The sequence below is a fragment of the Plecotus auritus genome (genome assembly GCF_963455305.1).
Source record: "Plecotus auritus genome assembly, chromosome: 9".
Lineage (NCBI taxonomy): Eukaryota > Metazoa > Chordata > Mammalia > Chiroptera > Vespertilionidae > Plecotus > Plecotus auritus.
In genome coordinates, this window is record NC_137783.1 from 134447426 (window position 1) to 134472547 (window position 25122).

Genomic DNA, 25122 nt, shown 5'->3' on the forward strand with positions numbered 1-25122 from the left:
CTTCCTGAGGACAGAGACTACAAACTATTCACCCTTACATATTTTCCCTTCTGTAGCATCTGCATCCTGTTATTATCTCCACACCCCAACACACACACATTTCCCACATTCACTGTATGTTTTTGGGATTACAGCTCAGCCCAGTTCTCTAATAGTTTATGAAGTTCGCTGATGCAGAGCAGAGAGACTTGGGTGAGGTTGCGTCTCATTTCTTCATGCAGCAGCCTGACTAGAGTGGAGAGTAACCTAGTGGACTTATCATTGTGCAGGGAGGGGAACTCTGTGGTGGTCGTGCAGGGTCAGTGGCTTTTCTCAGGGCAGAGCTGCTCCTTCAGCATTCCAGGTTTTGTCTCCAGGCCACACCTCTGTGTCACTGTGCCTGCCACAAGTAGTTTACTCTTGTCCCTTCTATGTGCATTTATGACTGAAATGGTTTGTGTGTATATGTCCACTTTGTGGCTGACTTTGGAGCATTGAATGTGATTTTTAAAGAACTCCCAATGCCTTTAACAGCACGAAGTGGAAGTTTAAGCTCTCTTCCAATGGCTTTTGCTCCAAGCTCAGAGGTGCCTGATGTCACACCTGATGTCGCCTCCTCAATAAAATATTTGGAAAAATTATACCAATTTCTTACATCCCCTCTGCTATGATTCAGAGACAGTACTAACTCTTCATGAAACAGCGTGAGGATTTCCTCAGGGTCGGGGAGTTTGTAATTATAGGTAAATATTCTATTTCTCAGAGTTAAATAAGCCCTCAGAAATATTTCTAAGACATGAAGCAAACTGCGTGTGTTTCTAAACAGAACTTTTATTTATCTTGTTTATAAAAGGGAAATTGTATTATTGGCTCTTCTACTAATGATCTAATTACTTGTACAAGCAAATGACTTACAAGTATTTATGATTAATCAAGAAGGATACATTGTGGCTGATTGGGGAGGGGAGAGCCCACTCCCTTCCTGAAAAGCCTCTATGCAGATATACATGGAGAAATAACCTCCTCTTTGCTCCCTTCCAGGGAGACCCATGGATGGGAGAGGACTTACCCCCAAGACTCTTGGCTCTCCTTTGAGGAAATCCAGCAGAGAGCTATGAGGCCAATAGGGAATCGCAGTTAGTATAGTTTCTTTTGGTTGGACAGTGATGGTATGGGCCGATCTTTTGACCTTGAGTGATGGATCCATGATTCAATGGCAAACTCTATAAAAAGACGGAATGAGTGAACATTGTAGCCACCATCATGGTCTTCCCTCAGTCTTACATGAAGTCCCTAGCAATGAGCCCATAGTGATTTCTCCACTCAGTACTAGAACCACAGAATCATAGTCATTAAGTCATAGAGTCTTAGAATTCCAGAGCATATCCAGCCCCTTAACTTCCTGGTGAAGAGTCCAGTTATACACAAGACTTACTTTTTCATCAATTTATTTAGAAATAGCCAGTAAACGTAAAAATAAATTCCAGTATCTATGTTCATGAAATATAAAGGAACTAAAATGTATAGAATATTTACTATGCTCTAGGTGCTGTACAAGGTGCTTTTTTTTTAACATGTATTGAAAATATTTGAACAATTCTGCAGTGCTGAAGCTGAGGCACAGAAAGGTTAAGTTGTCTGAGATCACATACCATGGAACAGGGGAAGGAGTCAAACTCCGTTTCTGTCTCCAAAATCTGTGCCATTTCTATTCAACCATGCTTCCACCCTCTTTCAGAAGCAGTTTCCCACTTGTAGTTAATGAATTGTCTCCTGTATTGTTTAACCATATTCCTTTGTAGTATAAAAATCAGTCATTGAGAAGGCCTAGTTGTAGTTGCCACTTTAATAGAGCATATTTTAGCTTTCACAAAGACCAGGAAAACTAATTCTACTCAAGGTCTTCCTGGTTCAAATGATACAATTAAAATAATATAAAGTATCTTTTTGAAATATTTCTTTCCACATTAATCCTTTATATTCCCATATTTGCTATTATTTTAATTATTAAATCATAAAGGCAAATGATTTCAAAAAAACAAAAAAACTATGTACAAATATTATATTGAGTATTTCCTAGTTTGTGGCAACCACGCATAGCAAGTTTCTCAACCTTGTCACTGCGGGCATGTGGGGCCTGATAATTCTTTGTTATGGGGAGTAAGATGCATTGTAAGACATGTTTCCAGATATGGCCAAATTTGCTTTCTGGGGGAGCAAAATCATTCCAGGTTGAAAACCACTGATGTATAGAAATAATCGCAGAATGTGACCTCTGTTTATTTTTGTTTTATAGACTGCCTCATTGTTTTTTTACACCTAAACATCAGAGAAGGTATGTATTTCTCAACCCAACATATTTCTGCCAATGTTTATTCAGGTAAATTTTAATTTATCTGCCTATAGTGAGACACAACATTTTAAACAAAAAGTGTGGGACAAGTCTGTATTTAAATTCTAAACAGAACTGACAGACCATCAGAATCCTGTGGAGTTTTGAAAAGCCTGCTGTGCAATAAAAGGGAAGTGTGCCCCAGATGGTGCTGACTCTAACTGCAGCCACACACTTCACACACTACAGCTGTTACCAGCCATTGTGATTATTTTGGTGAGCAAGTAATTTATAACCTGTTAATTTACTTCTTATATATAGATAGTTTACTGAATTTTACTTACATTTTAGGAAAGTGGGTAGGAATTTGGGTTGAATAATAGCATATAATTTTTTCCCTTTAAAATGATGAAAAAGAACTGCAGAATTCTTGATTTTTAGGAATGACTTACTGATATTAAGCAGGACAAGTTTATAATTTGAAATGCCTTGGTTATTTCAAATGCATCTCATTTTATCATTTTGATTGTCATCTTCTGCCTTTTCCTCCTGCTTCTTTCAAACTTCTTTAAAATGGGTTTCTTATATTTGAGCCTATGGACTCAGACCAGTGGGCAGGAACTAGGCTATTGTATGGGGAGATGAAATGACAGAAACCTTAAGAAATCTATAAGAGGGTAATATTCTCTAAGTGAAAAGTGTATTTCCTCTTGCTTTCAACCTGCAAAAGACCTCTCTTCCTTGAGTTTGACAAGTAACACTTAGCCCCTAATATGTGCCAACACTGCCCTAAATAAAATGATATATTTACTCTCTTATTAAATGCATCCTTTGCCTGAGTTGCCATGTCACCTTGCCAACAACCTGGGAAGGCAGGTTTTATTATCATACCCATTTTGAAGACATAACTGAGTACCATAGTTATTGCTGGTAAGTGGTGGGACTGAAATTTGAACTTGGCTTTTCCTCTTCCATTTTCTGTGCACCAAGTTAGGTAAGATTGGAGGAAAGGTTGGAGAGTTTGTGGTAAAAATCTATATTTGTTTCTATTATTATGTAACTACCACAAATCTAAGTGGCTTAAAATAGCACACATTTATTATCTTGCAGCTTTTGTGGATCAGGAGGTGAGATATGTCTTAGTTGGGTGCCTCTGCTCAGGGCCTCACATGGCTGCAATCAAGGTGCCAGCCAGGCTGTGTTTTTATCTGGAGGCTCGACTGGGGAAAACCCATTCTTAAGCACGTTCAGGTAGCTGACAGAATTTGTTTCCTTATGGTTGCATGAGTAAGGACTCTAGGTGTTTTTTTTAAATATATTTTATTGATTTTTTTTTTTTTTTTTTTTTTTTTTTTTTTTTTTTTTTTTTACAGAGAGGAAGGGAGAGGGATAGAGAGTTAGAAACATCAATGAGAGAGAAACATTGATCAGCTGCCTCCCGCACACCTCCTACTGGGACCTTTCAGTCTGCAAGCTGATGCTCTATCCACTGAGCCAAACCGGTTAGGGCAAGGACTCTAGGTTTTGCTGGCTGGAGATTAGAGGCTACCATCAGATCCTAGAGGGTGCCCTCAGTTCCTTGCTGCCTCACATGGCTGCTTACTTACTTCATCAGACCAACAGGGAGAATCTTTCACCAAGTTAGGTAAGATTGGAGGAAGGGTTGGAGAGTTTGTAGTAAAAATCTGAGTATGTGTGGCTTAGTCACTAATTTTGGGTTACCATTTTGTGGAAGCTGCATTTTTTAAAGATTAAAAGTGAGAAATCAAAGTTCTAATGTATAGTAGGTTAAAGATTTGCAATGTCTTCCTGGACTTGGTTGAAACCATACTCTTCTTCCCATGAGTTTATTAGACCTTCCTGTGAGGTTCTTGCCTAACTGTTTTCCCAAAGGGAATGTGGTAGTGAGGGAAAGGAAGGAGTCAAAATGACTCCCAAATTTCTGACTTTAGAAACTGAGTGGGTGGTCATGTCATTTGTAAAAGACAACCAAGCTGGGGTAGTTGGAGGAGTGGGGGAGAGTTAAAAATGAAAGATGCAACCTTATTGCACCTTCCATCCATTTAGAATATTATCCCAGACAATTCTATCTAAGAAAGAGGGAATATGCTAATTGACCTTCATGCCATCGCAAAGATGGAAGTGCCCACAGCCAATAAGGAAGAAATATGCTAATTGACTTCCACTCCCTCAAATATGGCGGCCCCCACAGCCACAAGATGGCGGCACCCAATCCCCTCAGCCCTGCCAGGGCAGCAGGCACTCGGCAAGGCCTTGCCACGTGCCTGCCTCCGGAGTCCCCCAGTCCCCTCAGCCCCAGGCTGCCAAGATGGCCTCCAGAGTCCCCCAGTCCCCTCAGCCCGGGCTGCCCAGATGGCCTCTGGAGTCCCCCAGTCCCTTCAGATGGTGGCTGCCCAGCCGCCCAGGGCTTCCCGAGGCTCAGGTAACCAGGGCCAGCCAAAGCTTGTGCTGCCAGCAGTGGCAGCAGCAGAGGTGTGATGGGGGCATCGCCTTCCCCTAATCACCGGGTCGCCTCCCACCTGTGACTGTGAAAGGGGGCAGGCCGGGCTGAAGGACCCCACCTCCATTGCATGAATTTTCATGAACCGGGCCTCTAGTTCTGAATATAATTCTCCATTAAGTCTGAAGAAATTTTCTATTAACAGAAAAAGAACCAACAAAAACAAACAAATAATAAATAGATCCTGGATAAAATATAATTGCATTGCATAGCTTCACTTATGGGATAAAGAGGAATCTCAAAGGTTCTGCACCCCAGTTTAAAATATTTACTCACACATGCACACACACACACACACACACACACACACACGCACGCACGCACACACTTAAAAACACTCAAATGGGAACTATAAGTACTATGGAGAAAAATTAGCAAGTGAAGGGGAAAGAGGGTTACAATATTATGTAGTTTGGTGGGAGAAAGTTACATTGAGGTTCAGAGATTTGACAACCTGAAAGAAGTGAGAAAACAATCAATGAAAATAATTGCAAGAAAAGCATTCCAGATAGAGGGGCTTGCAAGTGTAAAGTCTCTGGAAAAATAATATGTCAAGGCCAATGTGACAGGAGCAGAGAAAACAACCGGGAGAGGAGTCAGAGAGTAGATTAGAGAGGAAAGAGAGTTTAGACTTATAAGGACTTTAAAGACTCTGACTTTTATTCAGAATGAAATTGAATGGGCTTGAGCAATGAAATAACATGATATGATTTTAGATTTTTAAAACTGCCCCTGTCTGCTATGTGGAGAAAAGGCTGAGTGGTGTGGGTGACCAGTTAGTTTCTCATTGCAATAAAGCCAATGGTAAATGATAAACCAGAGTACTCATGAGATGGTGAGAATTAATCAGACTTGATATATTTTGAAGTTAGATCTAGCAGGTTTTTGAGGTTAGATCTAGCTGGTAGATTCGATATGGTGTGTGAGGCAAATAGGAGAGTCAAGGATGACTCCAGGCTTTGGGGAGATGATGTTTTAAAGGAATTTGACTATGGAGAAGTGAGGGATGGCTCAATAACTAGACAAGCACAAGAGGTCAAAAGTAACTGTTTAAAAATGTTTTTATTCCATTGCAGTACAGAAACAAGAAAACACATCATATATGCACAGCACCAACATCCAGATAAAGGAAAAAAGAACATTTGTAGGAACCATAGGCCTTCTGGGTCCCCTTCCAATTATTGCCCCCAAAGGTGACCATGCTCCTGATTATAACACTCTATTTTAGTTTTGTTTGTGTTCAAACTTTATTTTATAAAAATGGAATTATACAGTATATATTCTCATATGTAGCTTTTGTTCCCCTGAACATTATTTTGTGGATTTATCAATGTGGCTGCATGAATTGTACTTTGTTCACTCACAGTACTATCTACTACGCCATTGCCTAAATTAACCAGTTTTCATTTGTTTCTTCTACTGTTTAGTTGGATGTTTGCCTTTGGGGGCTATTATCTGTATGACTTCTATGACCATTTTTGTACATGTCATTTGGAAAATATACACCTGCACATCTGCTGCATATTCCCCTCTGGGACAGGAACCAAGACCTAGACCCAGGAGCAATATTAGGAACCTCTTTATTAGGTCGGCCATGTTGTTTACTCCAATACAGTAATGAAGTTGATATTATTTCTATATGTCTAATTTATTATTCGTTCCAGAACTTAGATGGGAGAAAGCATTAGATTGTGATAAATTATAATCTTTGAATCCAGATATTTAAGAATAAAGTCATTGAGACAGAACACTGAGCTATATTTAATGGAGAGGAATTTAATCCATTCAATTGACAGAAATAGAGCCATGTATTTTTAAGTATTTTTAATTAAAATGTTCTTGCAATCCTAATATCTATTATTTAAGCAATATGCATGTGAAAATAATACAGAAACAGAGCCTGCAGACACATGACTTGGCCAGTTCACACTAGCACGAAACAGCAAATTTTATCTTGCTATTTATGGATAGACAATCACTTTCTGTTTAGTTTACCAAAAAAAAAAAAGTTTATATAGCCCTCGCTGGTTTGGCTCAGTCTGCGGACTGAAGAGCCCCCAGTCAAGGGCACAAGCCTGGGTTGCAGGCTTGATCCCCAGTAGGGACATGAAGGAGGCAGCCAATCAATTATTCTCTCCCATCATTGATGTTTCTACCTCTCTCTCCCTCTCTCTTCCTCTCTGAAATCAATAAAGATATTTTTTTAAGTTTATACATTTTATGGCCATTTTGGAAGACAGGCTAATAAAATTTTACTGACCTGAGCTCTGGGGAAATTATTTATAAGCGCTATAAAATTACTCATATGGACAAAATACAAAACAAAAGCTATTTTTAAAAAAGTTTCTTCCAGCGTCTAAAGTAGCTGAAATTTCAGGGAAGTCTAATCACACTTTGCCATGAGCACTGGGTTTCTCCTTCCTTTTCCTCTACAGCCAACAGTTACTCACAGCCATACCCTTGAAGAAATCTTTGACATGTTTGATATGATCTTGTGACTGAGGCAACTAGGAAAGATCAAAATTGTTAATAGTTTTAAAACTCTGATTTTGGAGACTTTTCAAATACATATTTATAATGCATTCCCCCCAAATTTTGCAGAGTACTAGCTCTCCCAACTTTCCTATAATATATAATTGAATCAATATTAGTTCAAACACATGCCATTTTCAATCTGCTAATTATGTTGTCATTTTCTGATAAGATCATAATTGAATCATAATTTGTTCAATCCTCTTAAATATTTCTCTCTTGTTTCTACTACAACTCTCAAAGATTTGGGTCCCATTTAAATTTAAAATTGTAATTATAATGTCAAGACCTAAAAAGAAGTAAGGAAGAACACAGGAAAGCATAAGCGGAACAGACATGTCCTAGTAAATCTCATCACATTCACAAGGGAACGGGCTAGGGAGGCAGGTGGCTGTCCGTGACAAGAGTGAGGAGATACAAGTTCTCAGTCTCAGCTCATTAGTCCGTATCATTCATTCTCCGTGTGACTTATCCAAGCCTTGGTTCTTTAATAAGGAACTGGGTCAGGTGATTCTAGCTTCATCTTCAGTAATTCTCTAACTCAGTGGTCGGCAAACTGCAGCTCGCGAGTCACATGCGGCTCTTTGGCCACTTGAGTTTTTTAGCTTAGGAGTACCCTAATTAAGTTAATAACAATGTACCTACCTATATAGTTTAAGTTTAAAAAATTTGGCTCTCAAAAGAAATTTCAATCGTTGTACTGTTGATATTTGGCTCTGTTGACTAATGAGTTTGCCGACCACTGCTCTAACTGGTTTGCTACTCAATAGGCACCAGCTGATCTTTGATGACCAGCGTGTCATCATGAAGGAGCCCTTTAATTGAACTCTTTTCTCACTATAAAAGTCGCCTTCCACATATACCCAGTGACCTGATCATCATAACTCAAATCTTGGGACCCAGCAGGCATCATGTGACATGCCAGAGTACTCACCCCAGGGTTGCTGGAGTAGACCTGTTTCCACCAAAAGAGAGAAGCATATGCAGCTAGTAAGAGCTCCAGCACAGAAAAGATAAGCATCACCACCAGCACACCCTGCAAATCAGAACAGGGATGGTTGGTGCCATAAGCCAGCCTTTGTGCCTGACTGAGAGGAAACTGGGGGATGAAGGCTCTAGTAGTGGAGAGAACAAGAGACAGAGAAAATTGTTTAATTCTCTTTTCTGCTTTCTCTTTTGGATCTCTTAACAGAAAAAGGGAAATAAGCAGCAACAGTTGCATCTCACAGAATATTATGCCAAATGAAATAAGCCAGTCAGAGAAAGACAAATACCATGTGATCTCACTTACATGTGGAATCTAGTGGATAAAATAAACTAACAAACAAAATAGAGACTGACAGCTGTCAGTGGGAAGCAGAGTTGGGAGACTGGATGAAAGAAAGTGAAGGGGTTAGTCAAAGAACATATATGCATAACCCATAGACACAGACAACAGTGTGGTGATGGCCAGAGGAAGTGAGGTGGGGGCTGGATGGAGGTTGGCAAAGGCAGAGAAAATGGGGACATCTGTAATACTGTCAACAATAAAGAAAATAAATAAATTACAATAAAATAAGAACTTTCATCTCAGAACCTTGGTGTCCCACATTCTGAAATAAGAGTAATCCTTCATTTATACATGGTGGCTTTTATTATTTCCTTTGCTGAGTTTTATTATCATGGTGTTTTTAGATGTAGATCTGTTTTCATTTATGCAGCATCAGTCTCAGTGCATTCCTTCAGCCTGACAAATTTTCAGTGATGTCTCTTTTAAATTCTGACAAATTTTCAGTAATGTCTCTTGGCATATTTTTCTCTCCCATGCTGTCCCACTAGAGCTCAGATTAGATGTGTGTTGAACCTTTTCACTTCACTGTATCTTCCATGTCTTTTAATTTCTCATTCATATTTTTGAAATTTTTATCTTACTGTGTTGTGTTTCATGTGATGTAATCAGACCTGCATTTCATTTTGCTGTTTATTCTTTAGACAGTTTGACTCTGTTATTTAACTGATATGCTAAGCTTTTAACACCAAATATTATAATTTTCATTTCTAATCTATTATCATATAATTTCTAATTCTTGGGCAACTATATAATTTCAGTGTGTGAGTGTTATTGGGGGGTGGGGATTCTTTGATATGTAGAAAACTCATAAGTTGGGTTTGTGGACATCTCCCTAGGTCAAGCATGTCAAACTCAAAGGTTAACATGGGCCAAATAAACAAGTCATGCACCCTACAGGCCACCAGTTTGACATGCTTGCCCTAGATAGTAATTTTAGGTTGTTGTTTGTTTTTGTTTTTTAAAATATATTTTATTGATTTTTTACAGAGAGGAAGGAAGAGGGATAGAGAGTTAGAAACATCAATGAGAGAGAAACATCGATCAGCTGCCTCTTGCACACCTCCTACTGGGGATGTGCCTGCAATGAAGGTATATGCCCTTGACCAGAATTGAACCTGCAGGCCAATGCTCTATCCACTGAGCCAAACTGGTTAGGACTAATTTTAGGTTTGATTCTGATAGAATCTTAGGAGTTTCACAGATCCAGGAAGTTTTTAAGTTAATTCTTTTATTTGAGGTTCTTCTCTTTTATATATATACTAGGGGCCCGGTGCATGAAATTCGTGCACTGGGGGAGGGAAGGGGGAGTCCCTCAGCCCAGCCTGCACCCTCTCCAATCTGGGACCCCTTGGGGGATGTCTGACTGCCCCTGTGGGATCAGGCCTAAACCGGCAGTCAGACATCCCTCTCACAATCCAGGATTGCTAGCTCCCAACCGCTCGCCTGCCTGCCAGCCTGATCACCCCCTATACACTCCCCTGCCAGCCTGATTGATGCCTAACTGCTCCCCTGCCAGCCCAATTTCCCCCAAATGCCCTCCCCTGCCGGCCTGATCGCCCCCAACTGCCCTCCCTGCTGGCCCAGTCGCCCCCAGCTGCCCTCCCCTGCCAACCTGGTCACCCCCAACTGCCCTCCCCTGCTGGCCTGGTTGCCCCTAATTGCCCTCCCCTGCTGGCCTAGTTCCCCCCAACTGCCCTCCCCTGCAGGCCTGGTTGTCCCCAACTGCCCTCCCCTGCAGGCCTGGTTGCCCCCAACTGCCCTCCCCTGCCAGCCTGGTCGCCCCTAACTGCCCTCTTCTGCAAGCCTGGTCCCCCCACCCCAACTGCCCTTGCCTGCTGGCCTGGTCACCCACAATTATCCTCCCCTGCCATCCATCTTTGACCACATGGGTGTGGCCATCTTATGCTAGGGCATGAGGGTCAATTTGCATATTACCTCTGTATTATATAGGATTTTTTCTTTGGATGCCATATGTGCAAAAGACTTGGTAAGGTGATTTCATCCCAGAAACCCTTAAGGCAGATTTTCTTGGTATGTTGGGCAGAGTTTTCCTTGTCTTATTTTCATAAATATTCCATCTCAGCATCTAACATTCTTGCAGGGCCCTCTATGTGCATTCCCTGCTTTCTGTGGAGCCTCAAATCCTGTCTTGGGCATTAAAACTCCACAATCCCAGCCTCCAACACCTGTGTTCCTATGCAGGCCTCCATGGTTTTCTGGTCTCAGCTCTTGTTTGGTGACCTGGCTTTAGGATTTTTCTTAGCTTCTGGGACCTACGGTATTTTTCTTCCTTGATTTCTTTCTTCCTTTCATCCTCCCTTCCTTCCTTCTTCCAACCAGGGGTATGTATCACTAATATTTTTTAATTTGTTGCTCTTTCCCAGGTTATCTTTGTGTTAATAAAGAAAGAACTTTTAAATCCGCTTAGTCAGCAAAGGTGCAACTCCTCTGATATTGCACGTAGTTCTCTTTGACTCCTGTTATGTGAGAATGGGAGGCAGTTTGATGTATTGAGATTAGTTTTCATTAAATTCAGCCCCCGCTATCCCAGTGGGGAGGATGAATCTCATACCCCCATTGTTTTGCCTAACGTCTGCCCTGCACCACAGTTATACTATCTCCTGGGCTCTTCATGCTGGTTTCTAACCAAATGGGTTTCTGTGCTCTTCTGCTTCCTCAAGCTCCTGGGTCAAGGGGAGTTTGGACAGCCTCTGGATCACATGGATAGCTGCACATAAGGGGTATGAGTCCAGAAAGTTGGTGCGCATTCTCTCTGATTCATGAGACACGTAGATCCCAGATAATAAGAGACAGTGTCTTTGTCTCTACAGCTCCTATAGAGAGGAATCACAAAGGAAAAAATCTTTCTCCATAAAGGGCCAGAGTTGATGGTTTTAACCTCTGATCCAGTATATAGAGGATTGACTAATTCAGGATTGTCACCATCAACAGATGGTGACTATCAAGTTTGGAGGAAAGGAGGTAAGAAAATGCTGCCCAGAGATGTTGGCATTTTTGCTAGAAGTCAAATCCACTGGTGAGCCATCTCTCATCCTCCTCTCACTCTCTGCCAGACCTATGAGGCCAAAGTATAATAATTATATGTTTGGGCTTCAGGTTCAAAATCCATATCTAACTTAATATAGGATACCTGTATCTCAAATCAAATGAAATTCAAATAAAGAGTGGTGTTTCTGGTATGTTCACTGAGGGGGGAAATGCCTGTACAAAAAAGGGAACACTTTGAGAGTTAAACCTACTGTGAATGGGATTTTCTTTTTTAATTTAAGAAAGACTACTGTAGGAATAGACTACCCACATCCCTTCTTGATTTCCTTTTTCGACTTTGCACAATGCATCCCCCATATTATGCAGTCTGCTGACAGGCCTCTTTCAACCGTATTTTCTTCTGTCTGTCTTCAGACAGTCAGACAAACAGGGCCAGGGATTGCTGGAAAAGCAAGATTATGCAAAAGAGAGACAGAGATTTCACATGACAGGAGACTCAATCTGAAAATACTTACTGTGAGACTGACACCGTCCAGGACACAGTCCTTGACATCATATGTTGGATTAGGGTACCCTGAATAAGGCAAGGAGGATATATGCTCCTTTTCTGAGTCACATAGTTGAGAGGCAGTCCTCATGGCTACCAGGCTGTAAATGAGTAGGAAGAGGCCTGCTCCAGCGACAACAGAACTCACTGCATTAGATGTCAGGCTGCCGATGGCCTGGAAGAGAAATTCTGCACTGGGATTTCATCACAGAAATAGCACATGACTTTGATTCCTTCCATCCACTGCACTGCAACCAAGCTTCCTTCTAATATACATAGTCCTAGTGGGCACATACTGTGTCTCATTCATCTCTGTGTATCCCTCCTCACTATCTAGTTCATCACCTTATATAGTTAGTAAATGTTTGTTGAATTAAAAAATCTATGGATTAATTCCTGCTTTGGGAGAAGGGTTCCTTGACTCTCTACAGCACTGAAGACCGAAGTGGTATCACCAATATCTCCCTTTACTCCTCAACAGACTTAGAATAATTTTAAAAGCTTCTAGAATATTGCCTTTGGTCCCTCCTGGGAAGACCAATCTATGGCTTGTTCTTTCATAAAGAAGCAACTTCAGCGAAAAAGGAAGAAGCAAACTGGAGAAGTTGGAATACATTCTATAGGTGGATCAGGCCTATAAGAACCTCATCACCATACTCCCTCCTGGGTCATAGTCTACATTTTGGGGAAAGAGGTTCTCACAGGTTGTGACTCCTCTGCAAAGACACTGATGTACCAGATTCCCAGCAAATGTTCTTTTCTGTTTAAGCATCACTGTAGGATACTGTGTGTTGGGGAGGATGGTTGCCCTATCCTCTTCTGCCTTGACCCAGTAGCTATATGGCTTCAAGTTTTTAAGTCCCTGAAGGAAGAACAGAGTGAATGGGCAGCAACTTGGCCTGGAGCTGCCATGTGGGCAGCGAGCCCTCATATTATCCTATGTCCCACATGTGGAGCCCATATTGTGTCAGGTCATCCCAAGCATAGTTTTTCCTTTCAGTGTATTTAGGGCACTTGGGAAGCCACCTCTGAGATCCACATGTTCATCTTTCACATTTTGTAAATAAGAAAACGGAAGTCCAAAGAAGGCAGGAACTTTTTCAAGCACACAGATGGATAGGGGACTGAGCTGGGATGGGAGTAAAGGTTTCCTGATTCCAAGTTCAGAATTCTGACTCCATCCATGTTGTAAACTCTTCAATAATTCTCCACTGATTCTGGGTTTCAGACTCTAGCTTCAAGCATCAGGAGCATATACCAGTATAGTACATCTTATCTTCTCTCATCCATGGCTAACCAGACCTTGGATCCACCTGAGACAGGATATGGCTTTTCCCTAAGTCATCTTTATGGGCATATGTCAGGAGAAAGGGAAAGGTTGCTATGGAGAAGATCAAAGATCTCAGCTACTTCCACTCCCTGACCTTTGTCAGGAGAGTGACTACAGTCTGATAATTCCTTGTTCTTGAAGGAGTAAATGAGATAGCCAGAGAAGATCTAAGCCCACACAGCTCTGCCTCTGCCCATGCCATTTAGGGAAATTGACACATTATTAGATAGATTTTTTTAGAAAAAAAATAATGATTAGGATCTAGCTTGGATAGTCATCTACCATATCCAGGCCAAGGTAAGTTTTAAAGGATCCTTAGTATATGTAAAAATTTCCACTGTTTGGAGCTCCATTATGTAGGGGAAAGAATACTGGTCTCAAGGCAAGGAATTTGGGCTTTACTCCTAGTTCAGCCAGTGGACCAGTGGGGAGAACTTGGGCTCCCTCACTTGCTCTGAGCCTTGTTTCCCTAAATAGTCAAATGGAAATTTTGAACTGGAAGAATTAACTCTGAAGTTCCTTTTATACTTACAAGGGGCTTAGTTGATTTTTTCCCAGAGATAATGGAAAGGATTCCAGTAATGGCAAACTGCACAGAAAAGAGAGAAATATTCAGTTCAGTTGTTTTGTGGAAATCAATATGTAATCTAAAACTCTTAGGGAGATGACACTGTGGGAATGGTGTAGGTCCATATTGATAGAGAGATCTGATTTCTGCCCTCGGGATGTTTACCATTGACTTTGAAGAATCAGCAGATGTGCAAGAACTGGAGTCATGTTAGTGAAAATCCATATGAGCTAAGGAAGCCTGGAGGTGTGCATGGAGGGAGGAGACTTATAAATTACAAGGCTGACTACTAACCCAGGCCTAGTGTCTGATCTAGAAATCTCCATACAGCAGAGGTCTAGAGATATCTAGTTGTTGCAACAGGCCAGACTCGTCTAGAAGCTGTATTTGCAAAGCACTTGATATGAGATGGAAGCATCAAGAAACTCCCCACTTAGAATCAACTGTTTTTAATAGGTTGGGGGTTCTTAATTATTTATATTTATTGTCAGAACCCCATTTTTTAATCACAGAATCTGATTGTAAATACAGTTTATGTGTATGGATTTTCTTTCTTGAATTTAATTGTAAATAGAGTTTTGTTTTATGTGGGAATTTTTCTTCACTAACAATCATCTTGTTAGCCTTTTCTCACTAAATCATTATTCCTTTAAAACCTTATTTGTAGTGGCTGCAAGGTATTTAATCATATGGCTGATGCATAATTTATTCAGTGCATCTCTTATTATTGGACATTTCATTGTTTGTAATGTTCCACTATCCTATCTAATAAAAGAGTAATATGCAAATTGACTGTACCTCCACTACACCCACAAGCTACGCCCACCAGCCAATCAGGAGTGAATATGCAAATAAACCAAACCAAGATGGCTATGGCCACAGAGAACAGGAGGGAGGCTTCGGTTTCCCTGGCAATGGAGGAAGCCAAGTTTTCCGCCTGCCCTTGCCGGCCTAGGCCTCCACTCAAGGCTACAAAGTTTCAATTACAGAAGATACATAAATCCCAACAGAAATGGCTGGGTGTGAGCAGAAGGCTTGGTTCCACTCCAGGCTACAAAGTTTCAATTGTGTAGAAGATAAATAAACCCAGATACGAGGGCCTCCGCTTGGGTCACCAGGGGGCGTGGCCAGCCTGCAAACCACCACAGGCCCCTCACCCAGGCCGCCCCACGCCCCAAGGAAACCCCCACCCTGATCCGGGACACCCTTCAGGGCAAACCAGCTGGCCCCCACCCATGCACCAGGCCTCTATCCTATCTAATAAAAGAGTAATATGCAAATTGACCATCACTCTAACACACAAGATGGCTGCCCCCATGTGTGCAAAGATCCTGCCCCCATGTGGACACAAGAAGGCCACCACAAGATGGCCACCACAAGATGGCCAGCAGGGGAGGCTAATTGGGAGGGACCAGGCCTGCAAGGGAGGGAAGTTGGGGGCAATCAAGCCTGCAGGGGAGGGCAGTTAGGGGTGACCAAGCCGGCAGAGGAGGGAAGTTGGGGGTGACCAGGCCTGCAGGGAAGGGCAGTTGGGAGGGACCCAGGCCTGCAGGGGAGAGCAGTTGGGGGGTACCAGGCCTGCAGGGGAGGGCAGTTAGGGGTGACCAGGCCTGTAGGGGAGGGCAGTTAGGGGCAAACAGGCTGGCAGGGAGCAGTTAGGCATCAATCAGGCTGGCAAGGGAGTGGTTAGGGGGTGATCAGGCTGGCAGGCAGAAGTGGTTAGGGGCAATCAGGAAGGCAGGCAGGTGAGCAGTTGGGAGCCAGCAGTCCTGGTTTGTGATAGGGATGTCCGACTGCCCTTTTAGGCCAAATCCCACCGGGATCGGGCTTAAACGGGCAGTCGGACATCCCTTGAGGGGTCCCAGATTGGAGAGGGTGCCGGCTGGGCTGAGGGATACCCACCCCCCCCCCCGTGCACGAATTTTGTGCACTGGGCCTCTAGTCTAAAATAACTTCATAATAAATCTCATTGTACATTAAAAAATTACATGGTTGGCCGAAACCGGTTTGGCTCAGTGGATAGAGTGTCGGCCTGTGGACTGAAAGGTCCCGGGTTCAATTCCGGTCAAGGGCATGTACCTTGGTTGCGGGCACATCCTCAGTGGGAGGTGTGCAGGAGGCAGCTGATCGATGTTTCTCTCTCATCCATGTTTCTAGCTCTCTATCCCTCTCCCTTCCTCTCTGTGAAATATCAATAAAATATATTTTTTAAAAAATTACATGGTTGAAAGAAGGGAGATTGAGAATGACCAATAACTTGAAGGGAAAGAAAGATGGGAGCAGCCAACAGAAACACTTGGTGGTTCAAGATGCAGAAGCACATGGGCTTCAAGCCATTGGTGTAGGTGGCCTGAGTTAGACTGGGAGCCAAGGAAAATGGGTCAGATATGAAGAGTCTTTCATCATGAAGCCCCAGAAGTCAATATTTGATTCCAGTGGTGTTAAGGATCCAGTTGGTGGAAAAAGGTATTCTGAGAAGCTAAAATATTGGTTAAGCTGTGGCTCAGAGATTTGGTTGTCACAAATAGGACCCAGAATGAATTAATTCTAATGTGGAAGCCACAACTACTGGTTAAATAGAAAAGTCAAGGGCAAATTATGCTTTTGTGGCAGGAACAGGGCCTTCTTACATCACTGCACGATTTGTGTCCACACAAGGGCTGTATCCATACAGGAGTGATGCCTTGATAAAATTCATTTGCCCAGAATGTGAACTTTTTTCCTCCTCTGTACAGGATACTACACAGAAAAGAAGCGTGTGTGGGAGGTATGACTAGTGTCCAAAAGAAGGTCCTTTCTTCTTGAGTCATTAGATGGAAGGCAGCAACCAAGTTTTCCAAGTGTTCAGGATTGCCTTTGAACTTATAGCAAGAGTACCCTGCCTTGCATGAATTTTACCATTGCTGGTTTACTTCTCTGCAAACCTGTGGCATCTACCAGTGGTGGTCATTTTATTATAAAAATGATCTTTTCGCCAAAACCGGTTTGGCTCAGTGGATAGAGCGTCGGCCTGCAGACTGAAAGGTCCCAGGTTCGATTCCGGTCAAGGGCACGTAACTTGGTTGCGGGCACATCCCCAGTAGGAGGTGTGCAGGAGGCAGCTGATCGATGTTTCTCTCTCATCGATGTTTCTAACTCTCTATCCCTCTTCCTTCCTCTCTGTAAAAAATCAATAAAATATATTTTTTTTAAAAAAATGACCTTTTCACTCTATCTGACAGGTGGACTATTTTTAAACTGGAGGGAATCCAATGGCTTCATTGAAGGCTCAAAGAAGGATGCAAAAAATGTTCCACTTTTCCAGAGGCATACTGTAAAGCCAAGTTAGAAATGCTGGTATGTCCACTGCATTATCTTTTTGCCTTCTGTCCCATCCATTCACTCCCTGAGATTCTCACATAAGACCACTGATTAAGCCTCTCTCTGCTCCTCTTCCTGAACTGCAGAGACATAATGTGGATGATAACAGAAGGAAAGTTGGAGGTCTTAGCCTTTTTCTCCTCTCTCCCCACTTCTCAGAACTGAGTTACTCCATGACTTAGCATGCTGTTAGCATTTATAAAGCATATCCCCTCTTGGATACCCCATTCTACTCACACACAGAGCTCCTACAAATGGGTACCCGGACATCAACATGGTGAAAACTGCTGGCTTGAGGTGGGAAGAGTAGGGAGAAGAAACCAAAATAGCCCCGAAACTTGAAATCATCAGGCAACACAGGATATGGATACTCTATAAGAGACAAGAGGAAAAATACTAGAATACACTTTAAATAGATAAAAGTGGAATTTGAATGTACATTGTGAATTATAAAGAATATTAACAAGTTACAATTTGTCATATTAAAAAGGAAAAATGTGCTAGAGGGAGCCAATAGGCATTCCCTAAGAGATATTCATATGTTACTAACATTTTTTTTGTTTTCTGATAGGATTTTAAACTAGCAAATCAGGGAATAATTATATGCACATTTTTTAACTTTATTTTGAAAATGTTGACAAATTTTTATGGTTCTAGGACAAGTAGATGAAGAAAATTTTTTTCAGGACAGCAGTCCAGTTACATGGATATAGAAAGCAAACCTAACAAGGGAGTGCTAATAAAGGGGTTCGTTTTCATGGAAATAAAATAGAGCAGGAGTTCTTTAGTGCTGTAATTCATCTTATCTTATTCATCATTGGATTTTAATAATAACTGCTATTTTTATGAAACCCATGATGATAATAATGGGTTTGCTGAACACTCTCTACATTCTGGCTATTCATCTAATCTTATTTACAGATAAGAAAAATGAGATACCGGAAGTTAAAATATCTTGTACAAAACAACACAAATGACCAAGACTCAGGGGTGAGGAATCTTTTTTCTGCCAAGGACCATTTATATACTTATAAAACATCATTCTAGGACCATACAAAATTATCAGCTTAAAAATTAGCCTGCTATACTTGGCCAAACATCTAATTAAGTCACCCCTGATGGCTTGGCAGGGCCAGACCTTTGATTTTGAGATAGCGAGAAGTAGTTGGATTCTAGATGTACTATGAAGATTAAACCTGTACGATTTGCTGAAAGTTTGAATGTGGATTATGAAAGAGAGAAATGAGCCCTGCTGGTATGGCTCAGTGGTTGAGCATTGACCTATGAACCAGGAGGCCACAGTTCAATTCCCTGTCATGCATGGGTTGCAGCCTCGATCCCCAGTAGGGGGCATGCAGGAGACAGCCAATTAATGATTCTCTCTCATTATTGGTATTTCTATGTCTCCTTCTCCCTTCCTCTCTGAAATCAATTTTTTTAAAAAAAAAAAATTTAAGAAAGGAGTAAAAGTTGCCTCCAAGTGTTTTGGCTTGAGCTTCTGAAATGATGGAGTCAACATTGATCTGAGATGGAAAATATTGAATGAGGTGTGGGTTTGGGGAGGAGTATCAGGATTTCAGTCTTATGCAGGATAAAGGGGAGATGTTTAGTGGATATCCAAGTGGAGATGTACCTAGGCATTTGTATGTATGAGTCTTAAGTTTAGAACAGAGATCCAGGCAAAGGATATCATTTTATTTCCCCAAGTCATATTAGAGATAATATTTAAAGTCATATTACTGGATGTGATTGCTATTGCAGCAGATATAGAAAATGAATAGAAGCAAGGACTGAGCTATAGAGAATTACAAATTTAGGATCAGGGAAATTCATAAAAACTATAATAGAGCATAAAGAGAACAGCCAAGGAGGAAAGAGAGGAAAACAGAAGAATGTGATGTCCAAGAAGCCAAGTGAATGAAATGTTTCAAGTAGAAGAGTGGTCAACTGCATCAAACACTTTCATTAACTCAATAAAGTTAACATCAGAGACTTGAAAATTGGGTTAGTAATGTGGAGCAAAGGAGGCAAATACTATTGGATCTGATTCAAAAGTAATTGGAGAGCCCTAGCCGGTTTGGCTAAATGGATAGAGTGTTGGCCTGTGGACTGAAGGGTCCTGGGTTCAATTCTGGTCAAGGGCACATCGATTCCGGTCAAGGGCACATGCCCGGGTTGCAGACTCAATCCCCAGTAGGTGGCATGCAGGAGGCAGCTCATCAATTATTCTCTCTCATCATTGATGTTTCTATCTCTCTCTCCCTTTCCCTTCCTCTCTGAAATCAATAAAATTTTTTTAAAAAGAGTAATTGGAGATATTGACTTCCTACCTTTTAGAGGACAGTTGCTGGGAAGGCAAGTAATGAATGGGGCGTTAGCTGGAGAATATGAACTTAAAAGTATTTGATTTTGCTTTTTTGTTTTCAAGACGGGAAAGATCGGAGTAAGATTCTGTGCTTATGAAATTGATTTAAAAATTTGCAGGGAGGATTGTCATTAATTAGATAGACATTTTATTCTTTCTAAAAATATATTTTTATTGATTTCAGAGAGTAAGGGAAAGGGAGAGATAGATAGAAACATCAATAAAGAGAGAGAATCATTAATTGGCTGCCTCCTGCATGCCCCCTACTGGGGATTAAGCCCACAACCCAGCATGTGTCCTGACAGGGAATTGAATTGTGACCTTCTGGTTCATAGTTCGATGTTCAACCACAGAGCCAAACTGGCCGGACAGATATTTTATTCTTAGTAGCTGGAGTGAGGAGAAAGAATGTATGGACATAGACATGGGTAATTGTAGATGAATAGCAGCTTATGGACATTCTATCCAGATTGCCTCAATATTTTAGTATTACAGGAAACAAAGTAATAAATGAAGATGGAAGAAACTTATGAGACTTGAAGGAGGAAATGTATAAAATAGTTTTCTGGGATAGTAAGAAAGTGAATGGATGAAAGAAATAGGTACTTTTAGGCAGATTTTTTAGTCCATTTGAGGCTATGGTCATAAACCAGAAGGTGTGTGTGTGTGTGTGTGTGTGTGTGTGTGTGTGTGTGTAACTAAGGTTAGTGAATTCAGTTATAGAGTAGAAAAATGGGCAGAGTTAGAATTAAACCAATGCCATCTCAGAGGAAAAGTGGGGGAGGGTGGGTGGGTGGGAAGTAATCAACCAAAGACCTTAAATTCATACATGCATAACCCATGGACACAGACAATAGGGTGCTGACATGAGATTCTAAAGTAGGAGTATAGATGAGAAGGAAAGGTTGATCTGGAAGCATCCATGAGAAGCTAAGAAGACAGTGCGTTCACTTCCATGCCTGGAAGTAAGGGTTGGAGTGAAAACCGTTCCCTCGGGGCTAGATTTCTGTTTGCACATAGATGAAGAGGCCTTTGAGGGGGGGGGAGGGGAGACACAACTGGGGGAATAAAGAGGACTTGCAATTAACTGACCCTGAATTCCAGAGGCCACAACTGGGCAGGTCTCCAAAGCTGGAATGAGTAGGAATTTGATCTTAAAAGGGGATATTCAGAACCTTGTGGGAATTAAAGTCCTGAATCTGAAGGATGAGAATCTAGGACACTGGGGTGTCTTATAGTTACTCAGGTAAACAGGGAGAAAATGTATGGTGAGATTAGTTCAGATCGTCTCACCTTAAAATGTGTAAGAAATGAGCTCAAACTAAGATGACCTAATCTAATCATATTGAGTAAAATATACAGTTAAATCAATATCTCCACTATATTAAGGCCAATTTATAAGAGACTTCATTGTGTATATTACAAATAGAAAAGACCCAGTGGTTTTTGTTGATTTAAAGTAAGGTCTGGGGTGGACACAGTCTTCCCATAAAGTCCCATTCCATGGCCCAATTAGCCTGGAGTCACACAGAAAAATAAATGACTCTCCCAGATCCATTGTACATCTGTAGTCAGGAAACATTCACAATATATCCCTAGTGTTCTCCTTATAATGAGATGGACTTACTCCAACAACTGTGGTTTCTTTTTGAAGATCATTCTGTAGTGTATCTTCTTTTTGGTATATGTGTCCGGGTTTCTCTCTTTGGGGGATAATGATGTCCTTCAGAGTGGAGTCAAAGGCTTCCTTGGTCTTGGACTGTGACAGCATGATGCTAAAGATGCTGGAAGAGGCAATGAACTCAGTTAGGACCCAAGGTTTGAGTTAATGATATGAAACTCCCACAGATCAGACTTTGTAGGAACTTAAAATTTTTCTTCATTGTCCAAGAGGTGATCTGTCCTTCAGGAGCATAACTAAATATGGGAAGCAGGGGAAGCATTAAAAAGCTAGCATGCTTGATACAGTCCATCCATTGAGGACAGGAAGAATGTCCCTGGGAGAAAACTGTAAACATTTGGAGGTCTCCCCAACCGAGAGGCAGACAATTTATATACAACTTGCTTTGCAGCCTTGAGTGTATCCATTTCACTCTTTCTGACCTTTAGGGAATTTGAGTTGATGGTCTCTAGTTCCAGAATTATTCCCATATTCTGGCAACTTGGCTTCTTCCTTGCTTTTGTGGTTTAATAGACCAAATATACATGTAGACCCCTTTTTCTAATCTTAATAACCAGGCTTTTAAGCTGCATCCATATTGTCATGTATTGCAAGATTTCCTTCTTATTTTAAAGCTGACCTTGAGGACATTGTGCTAAGTATAATAAGCCAGTCGTGGGAGGACATGATTTAACTCATATAAAGTATGGTAAATAGTCAAACTCATAGAAACAAAGACAGAATGGTGCTTGCCAGGAACTGGGGGAGGAAGAAATGGGGAGCTGCTGTACAACATGTATAAAGTTTCAAATGTGCAAGATCAATTCTAGAGGTCTGCTGCACAACACTGTGCTTACAGATAGCAATGCTACATGGTGCATTTAAAAAGCTGTCAAGAGAATAAATCTTATGTTAAGTATTTTACTGCAATAAAAAAAAATCAGGAAGAAAGAAATCAAAGATTTACCCCAACTTAAGGATTTTTTAAAGTCTCTATATTTCTGAATTCCTTTCTGCAGATTTCAGTTCTCATGCCCAAAGACTACAAATGTGCTGATTCTGAGCCTGAAGCTAGAACCTGGGGCCTAGTTGGTAGCCTCTAGCTTACTGCACTCTCAGATACCATGTAAATTCATTTTCTTTTATTATATTTTGTCTGTTTTGTTTTAAATAGAGAATAACATAGCAAATGCAATCAAAAGGGGAATAAGGTTTGAAGAAGAAAACAAAAAATTTCCTTAAATCTTAATTATCACCTACTGACTACTATTTTATATATATCCTTTACATTTTCTTTTTCTCCTTCCTCATTTTGCCTCCTCTTTCTTTATATATGGTTATACACATTCATAATTTTACATAAACAGAATAATTCTAACCATTACACTCAACATTATTGTGTGGACATCATTGATACTAATACATATAGATATTACCCATCCTAAATTTAAAAGCCAAGTGACAAATTCTGACACATGCTACAACGTGAATGAACCTTGAATACAATATGCTAACTGAAATACTAGTAAGCCAGTAATAGAAGGACAAATATTGTATGACTATACTTCTGTGAGGCACCCAGAATACTTAAATTCATAGAGAGGTATAAAACTGAAAGCAACAAATGAACAGACAAGAAAACAAATAAACAAAGACTCATAGACACAAACAACAGAATGGCGTGACCAGAAGGAAGGGTGGTTGGAGGGTAGTAAAGGGTAAAGGGGTCAAATATATGGTGACAGAAGATCTGACTTTGTGCCGTGTGCACACAATGCAATATACAGACGATGTATCATAGAAATTTTATACTTGAAACCTATAAAATTTTATTAATCAATGTTGCCCCAATAAATTTAATTTTTTAAAAACATAGAATGATGGTTACCAGGGGCTGGGAAAAGAGAACATGGTGTTACTGTTTAATGGGCATGGAGTTTCGGTTTGGGAAGATGAAAAAATTGTGGAGTTTAGTCGTGGAGATGGTTTCACAAGGACTCTCCATATTGATGCCATCATCTCCAAACTCTACAGTCTGTGAAGGATTATTTGTCCTCCCACATTCACTACATGGATACAAACATGAGGTAGCCCCTAACTTTCTAAGACATTCCTAAAAATCCCCTTTGGAGGCAAATAAATCATAGCTTGGAGAACAACTTCTCTGCATACAGCAATTTTCTCTAATACAAAATCAAAATGGAACAATGGGGTCCTAATGCAGGATTCAATCTAACTGCACAGTATTTGTTGAGAGCATAAAATGCAGAGAATTGTAGAAAATCACAACTTCAAAGCGTGAAGGAAGCTTAAGGATGACTTCACCCAGTTCTTTTATTTGGAAAGAGAGTAAACAAAACCCAGAGAGGGAAATCAACTCACCAATTCATGCAGGTGGTCAGCAGCAGAGACAAGGTGATAATCTAATTCCTGGCTGTCTGTTAAAAAAAAAACAACACAATAATCACCCCCAAAATTTATGATCCAAACCAAGGCACCTCCCTGTTCCTGCAGCCCAGTCCTGTGTGTTGTGGCTGGTGGGCCAGGTCACTTCTGGGGAGCTCTCAGCCAGAACTTCCTACTGGCTGTTCCTGCCACAAAGATTTTGCTGCTTCGCTCTCCAACCTCTGAGACTTCCTGTCCCTCATCCAGAGTAATATTTATGATTACATAAGATCTGAGTCTTGTTGTACTTATGCACAGTTTCTACATAAAAAAGTACATCAGTTTCCTCTTTCTAAATGTCAAGGTCTGGAAAACAACACAAAATAGAAGTAACACACAAGAAAGAGTTTGTGAGGGCGAGTGAGTTGCATGGCCCCGTTTAGAATTTGTTTCCTGCATGCCTATAGGTAATTCAACTAGTTCCTTTTGGCCTGAATTTTCTTACCTACTAGATGGGGGTGGATAATAATAATTCCACTATATGGCTGTTGGGAAAAATAAAGAGAAAGGATGTTAAGAGCGTATGAAAAGTAGGCACTCAATAATTAGTGATAATGGTAACGTTAATTTGAATTTGGGAGAATTTATTTTCCCGTTTCCCAGGTCTTGGCAAACTGAAAGCAACCCATGGGGACTCATTTCCTAGTTGGTACTTCTTTTGTTTGCCTCTTCATTCTCTGCCTCTGGCTTCAAATCTTCCTAACTTCATGCTCAGCAAAGTCCAGGCACATCTTTGGAAGGATGTCATTGGAATCAGAGGCAGAGCCATCAGGACTGAAAACAAGCTCACATTCTGGGAAGTTCAGATTGTTGAGGGAACATTGTTTCTATTTTCACATTCCTTTTAAGGAGGCTCAGAGAACAGCCTTTGCTCAGAAGGAGGGGCATGGCTAAGGTGGCAGTAGCAACAGCTAGCAGCATGTCATGCTCCATGCTTTCTCAATTTCCTGAAGGCTGGAAAGACTGGCCCCTAAGAGAGGAGAAAATCTAAGCCAGTGGGGTTTAAGAAATTTATAAAATGCTTGGAGAGAATTTTAATTCCATCTCTTTAGTTTCAAGACTAGGTGTTGCTGAACAAACCACAGATCACAGGTCAAGTCAGGGGAAAAAGCAGGATGAGGATCCAAGTCTCTTGGCAGCTGAG

The 25122-nt window shown here is 41.0% G+C and overlaps 1 protein-coding gene across 2 annotated transcripts; it reads right to left on the bottom strand.

Annotated features, from left to right (window-relative positions):
• Positions 1-5869: 5869 nt before the first annotated feature.
• Positions 5870-24201, bottom strand: LOC308233255 (membrane-spanning 4-domains subfamily A member 7-like). Of its 2 annotated transcripts, XM_080640154.1 has the most exons (7): positions 23916-24201; positions 21501-21657; positions 17746-17880; positions 14113-14169; positions 12219-12425; positions 8299-8400; positions 5877-7339 (listed from the first exon to the last, which is right to left on the bottom strand). In XM_080640154.1, exons 1-7 carry the CDS (start codon positions 23921-23923, stop codon positions 7262-7264), a joined length of 744 nt encoding a protein of 247 aa, XP_080496280.1. In that variant the 5' UTR covers positions 23924-24201; the 3' UTR covers positions 5877-7261. The 2 variants fall into 2 exon arrangements, with proteins under 2 accessions (XP_080496281.1, XP_080496280.1); XM_080640155.1 differs by lacking the exon at positions 8299-8400 and having other exon boundaries at positions 5870-7339; positions 23916-24113.
• Between the last annotated feature and the right edge of the window lie 921 nt (positions 24202-25122).